The sequence below is a fragment of the Rattus norvegicus genome, chromosome 11, assembly GCF_036323735.1.
Source record: "Rattus norvegicus strain BN/NHsdMcwi chromosome 11, GRCr8, whole genome shotgun sequence".
Taxonomy (NCBI): Eukaryota; Metazoa; Chordata; class Mammalia; order Rodentia; family Muridae; genus Rattus; species Rattus norvegicus.
In genome coordinates, this window is record NC_086029.1 from 54709194 (window position 1) to 54714869 (window position 5676).

Here is a 5676-nt window from a genome sequence, read left to right on the forward strand (position 1 = left end):
ATATCCATCATGTTTTCCATAAATATTTGAGAATTCTTTTTATTCCATTATAGTTTATTTGGGTTTGATTCCTACAGCTATATATAAATAAAGATGATAACAAAGAATTACCTGGATATTTTAACCTTATTACTAAATATGAATAATCAAAATAACATGAATTGTTTTATTTAAAGGTACTTTTAAAAATGTTTTAATTTTAGCATAATGACCTTTAAGATCTGTTGAAGCAAGTATTTAATTGATTTCTCCATGGTCTGTGACTAAAGTATGTGATTTATGTGAAAACAGACTCTTGTTATCAGGTTCTGGAGGGTAGCTAAGAGTAATAGGCATAGGTTGAATGCTTGGTGGAGGTGAGATGGGGGTGTCCTCTATGTGACCTTAGTGGCAAACAAGCAAATGAAAGGTAACCTTTCATAGCACTGCAGTTTTTATTTGCTGGTATAAGATGTCTGTTTAGGGTTTGTGCACTCTTTACTATAGGGAAACTACATTAAATTTTCTTTTACAGTCTACTGTCTTTCTCCCTTTCTTTTTTTTTTTTTTTTTTTTTTTTTCGGAGCTGGGGACCGAACCCAGGGGCTTGTGCTCGCTAGGCAAGCGCTCTACCGCTGAGCTAAATCCCCAACCGTTTTCTCCCTTTCTTTCTCCCTTTCTCTCTCTCTCTCTCTCTCTCTCTCTCTCTCTCTCTCTCTCTCTCTCTCTCCCTTTCTTTCTTATTCATCTGTTTATTTTTACTTATCTTTCTCATGCTTTTCCTTACCACAGTGTCCTCTCCTTGTAGTCTCACTCATCTATCCTTAGTTAGAATTAGCACTCTACAGCCTTGACAAATAGGTGGTTGACAAATGCCAACTGTCCTCTACATTTCTTAGACTAATTTTAGCATTCCTGTACCCTATTTCCTTCTTATTTTTCCCATATTTCTCCTATTTTCCAACATTGACTCTATCATGTGCAGAAAACTTTTCACAAAAGACATTTAAAATCCTTATGTGTTTACATGAAGGGATCCATAGTCAATTGAACTTCACCATTTTACTCCTATTACCTTTTCTTTCTTAGGGATTAAAACCTTAATTATCCATTTATGTTCTGCCCAGGGTATATTTGTATATTTTCACTGGAGTACCAGGCTCTTCATTACAACAAGAACTATTTCTTAGAAATGATATTGGTTCTAAAATATAAATTCTGGTGGCAAGTAGAGTGACTGATTGACCAAGAGGGAAAAGACCAGGTCATGGGTTATTCTTAAGCCTTGGTGGATCAACTCTCTTGTTGATGATAAAAATGGCAGAGTATCTCATGTAATTTATCAAGCTCAAGTTTAAGAGACTCATTACAAAGTTCACAAATAGTTTACTGTTTCCTTTTTTCATTGAACATCTACTTAGCATCCCATACATCACTGCTTAGTAGTAGGTCTGTATTGTGAATGTTTTGTGATTTTCCATTCTTCTGTCTAATTTCCCCGAGTATCCTACCACAAGTACATTTGATTTTTCACAATTTAAAGCCATTTAGGGATGTTGTTTAAAGGTAGACTCTTAATCCCTTTTTATACTAATGCATTAATTTCTATGTTCCATTTCTCATAAATGTTCCCAGAAAATCCTGATATATGCTCTGCTTTGGAGTCTCTGAATATAGTAAGGGCATTCTAATACTGTTGTTTAGAGTTTTTCCTCCAAGAAACCTGTTTTGTTTCACTACTGTGTAATTACTTTAGAACTAATTTTGAAGCATTTTGCCTCTGACTATTCTTAATAATCACGAGCAAGTGAGTCACTATAATTCTAATTGGTGGAAAACATTCCTTTTTGTCTACTTTATAATGCAGGTACATAAAACTTTTTTATCTAGGCTCATAATATACAACTTAGATATGAAAATTTCTACCCAAGCAAATGAGACTTCTACACATTTTACAAACAGTGGAAGAGATTTTGTTTTCCAGGAATCTGTTGGTATAGTCACATTTAGAATTTGGATTTCAAACTTACATCATTTACCAATTTCAAGGATAGTTTCCATCATTATCATAACATTAGATAATATAAAAGGGAAATTGTATAATTATTTAGCTGGATTTAAATTACGCAATTGAGAAATTCCTCTTCCATACACAGAGTAAATGATGTGTGACTTTTAGTGCCTTTCATTTCAGGGATATCCAGTAAGGACATGGGAATAGAGAATGCAACACTGCTGACAGAATTTGTTCTCACAGGACTCAGTCATCTGCCCCAGTGGAAAATCCCCCTGTTCCTGCTGTTCTTGGTCATCTATCTCATCACCGTTGTGGGCAACCTTGGTCTGATCACTCTCATCTGGAATGACCCTCACCTTCACATCCCTATGTACTTATTCCTTGCAAGTTTAGCATTTGTGGATACTTGGTTATCATCCACAGTGACACCAAAGATGCTATTAGATTTTTTCACCAAGAGTAAACTGATCTCTTTCTCTGAATGCATGATACAGTTTTTTTCATTTGGAATCAGTGGAACCACAGAATGTTTTCTCTTGGCAGCAATGGCCTATGATCGTTATGTAGCTATATGCAAACCTTTACTTTACCCAGTCATCATGACAAATAGGCTCTGTGTACGTCTTCTAACAATGTCCTTTATAGGTGGATTTATTCATACTTTCATTCATGCAGTCTTTTTATTCAGACTAACATTCTGTGATTCTAACATAATATACCACTTTTATTGTGATATTATGCCACTGTTAAAGATTTCCTGTAGTGACCCTTCTCTCAATTACCTGATGATTTTTATTTTCTCTGGCTCAATTCAAGTATTCAGTATTTTGACCATTCTTATCTCTTATACGCTTGTTCTGTTCTCAATCCTAAAGCAGAAATCTATCAAAGGCATAAAGAAAGCTTTATCCACCTGCGGAGCCCATCTCCTCTCTGTATCTTTATACTATGGCTCTCTTCTCTTCATGTATTTGCGTCCTGCATCTCCGCATGTAGATGATCAAGATATGATGGACTCTGTATTTTACACTGTTTTAATTCCTGTACTGAATCCAATTATTTACAGTTTGAGAAATAAGCAAGTAAAAAAATCACTGGAAAAATTCCTAAAGAGAAACACTTAAGTTTCATATTATTATCAGGTATATTGTTATTAAAATACCACAGAAATCATGTGGCTGTATGTAGCTAAATTTTGTTTACTTGATAAAAATATTTGCATTGCACTTACCCTAGAATGTTTTTGTTGCTGTCTTGTATGCATATGAATGTATGGAGTATATGTGTAGAGTGTATGTATACTTATGTACATAGTTACATTTGACCGTGCACACATATGGGAAGGCTAATGGAATTCACTGGGTATCTTGCTCTATCACCTTATTTTCTTGAAAGACATCCTCCAGAGCTAGGTTCATATTCTGCTAACCCCAGAAATCCTCCTTTCTAAATTCCCAACACCAATAATGCTATATGTGAAGCCCTGATCTTACCAACAGTGAAATCTGAAGCCTTTTTCTACTGGCATTTGTTTGATGTGCTGCTGGGGATGTAAACACAGTTATTCATATTCATCTTCTGCAGTAAACGCTCTTACCTTCTGAACATATCCCACTTCTCAAGAGCTGGAACTTAAATGAACTCTTGTGTATATATCCATTTCCTTAAAATATTTAAATTAAATTTTAAATTATATTGTGGTGTTTTGAATATGCTTGCAACATGGAAAGTACTATTATTAGGAGGTGTGGTCTTGTTGGAGGAAGTGCGTCACTGTGTAGGAAGTCTTTGAGAGGTCCTAATGCTCAAGCTCTACCGTAGGATGAAGAGTCAGTCTCCTTCTGGCTGCCTTATGACCAAGATGTAGAACTTTCAACTTCTTCTTTAGCAGCACATCTACCTGCATAATATCATGCTTCTCACCATGATGAAAATGGACTGAAACTGTAAGCCAGCCCCAATTAAATGTTTGCCTTTATAAGAGTTGCCTTAGTCATGGTATCTCTTCACATCAATAAAACTTTAAGACAGAAGTTTGTATCTGTGACTAGAGTTTTGCTATGATAAATCTGACCATGTTTTTGTTGCAAGGAATGTGGATTGGAGACCTTGAATTTGGAAAGCAATGGAATGATTGAAGTGGGATTTAATGCATCATGCCAGTAGAAATATGGAAGACAGTGATACTAAGGATGACTTGAATTTTGGAGATCATTCTTATAATATTTTGGTGAAAAATGTTGCTTCTTTTTGCACTTGACTGAAGAGTATGCCTAAGACCAAGGTGAAGAGGTTCAAATTAATTGCATTGACAAAGGAATACTCAAAAAACCTTGGCATAGACTTCGACATCTGCTTTATTCTCATGAATAATGTTTTGAACAAGCATAGCAAACTTAGAACAGAGAAATAAAAAATGTATGGTTCAAGTAGTAAAAGGACATTGGGAGGTGCAATGGAGCTAAATCCCATGTTCAAGAATATTAAATGGAATTAAGCAAGTGGTGACCCAAGGCCAAGATTGCACCCAAATAAATTCATTGTTTATGTTTTTGCAGTTGAACAAGGGATAGTTATATCATCTTAGAAATTATTACCTTGCTATTATTTTCATTTGGACTTTAAATCTGTAATGAACTACAATCCAGGAATGTGGGGCACATATGTGATCTAGAATTTGAGGTTGGAAGACATAGGCTTTGATCCAGATCTTGAGGCATAGTTGCCATGAACATTTTTAAGTCTAGGCATGGTGGTACATACCTTTTATCCCAGGGGACAGAAACAAACTGATCTCTGAGTTCATGGCTAGCCTATGACAGTGCCAATTTCAAGCAGAAAAAAAATGCTTCAGTCCAGATGTGGTGGTAAATGTCTTTAATCCCAGAATCAGGAGAAATTGCCATGCAGTCTCTGAGTTCAAATTTAGTCTACAGAGAAGTTCCAGGACTCCCAAGCATAGGTAGTGAAGAAGTTTGGAAAGAAAAAGCTGATGATAATGTAATAGGGCAAAGGGGCCATGTTCCAAACCCAGGCAGCAGCAGAACTTGGCACCTAAAGTCAGGGAATCAAGAGGTTACTGGGACAGTTGATGCTAGTTAGCTAGAACTAAGAAATTTGTGGTGATTGGGAAAAAAGCATGACCAGTAAAATCTTCTAGGACATGTTTTCTGAGAGCACAAAGAAGCTGTGTTTCAGAAATAGCCAAGATTGTACTTAATGCTGCAATTGGATTTGATAATATGTAAGAATCACCCAGGTCGTACTGATTTTGTGGGCATAAAGGGATCATAGAGATCATCTGAAGCTTGGTACTCTGAGAGGCCAGGCAAGGCCATTGGTGAAGATACAGCTCTAGTTGTAGTGGATGACCCAGGACTGAGGGCTCATGCAAGAAAGTTGAGAAGGCTTGATATCATGAAGAGAGCTTACGAAAGACTACTGGTGAAGCCTAGTTACAGTAGAAGGTGCTACCATATTGGAGATGCCAATTCCATGGGATGACCACCAAGAACGCAGACCCACAGTAGCAGTGCAATGAAGTCAACCTGTGACTAGAGTGCCACAGAGGGCAAAGCAGGATATGATCCAATCCCTTTTGAGGACCCCAGAATATCTTGTGTGGATCTTAGACATTGGAACAAGAAGGTAAGTTTATGTTGCTTTAGAGACTCCAAGAT

General features: G+C 36.5%; 1 protein-coding gene across 1 annotated transcript; it reads left to right on the forward strand.

The window, feature by feature from the left end:
• Positions 1–2190: 2190 nt before the first annotated feature.
• Or5h26b (olfactory receptor family 5 subfamily H member 26B) lies at positions 2191–3120 on the forward strand. The gene has a single exon (NM_001000728.1). It carries the CDS (start codon positions 2191–2193, stop codon positions 3118–3120), a length of 930 nt encoding a protein of 309 aa, NP_001000728.1.
• The last annotated feature ends 2556 nt before the right edge of the window (positions 3121–5676 follow it).

Excerpts from the sequence above, each read along its gene's own strand:
- Or5h26b (NM_001000728.1), top strand. The coding sequence starts at position 2,191 with ATGGGAATAGAGAATGCAACACTGCTGACAGAATTTGTTCTCACAGGA.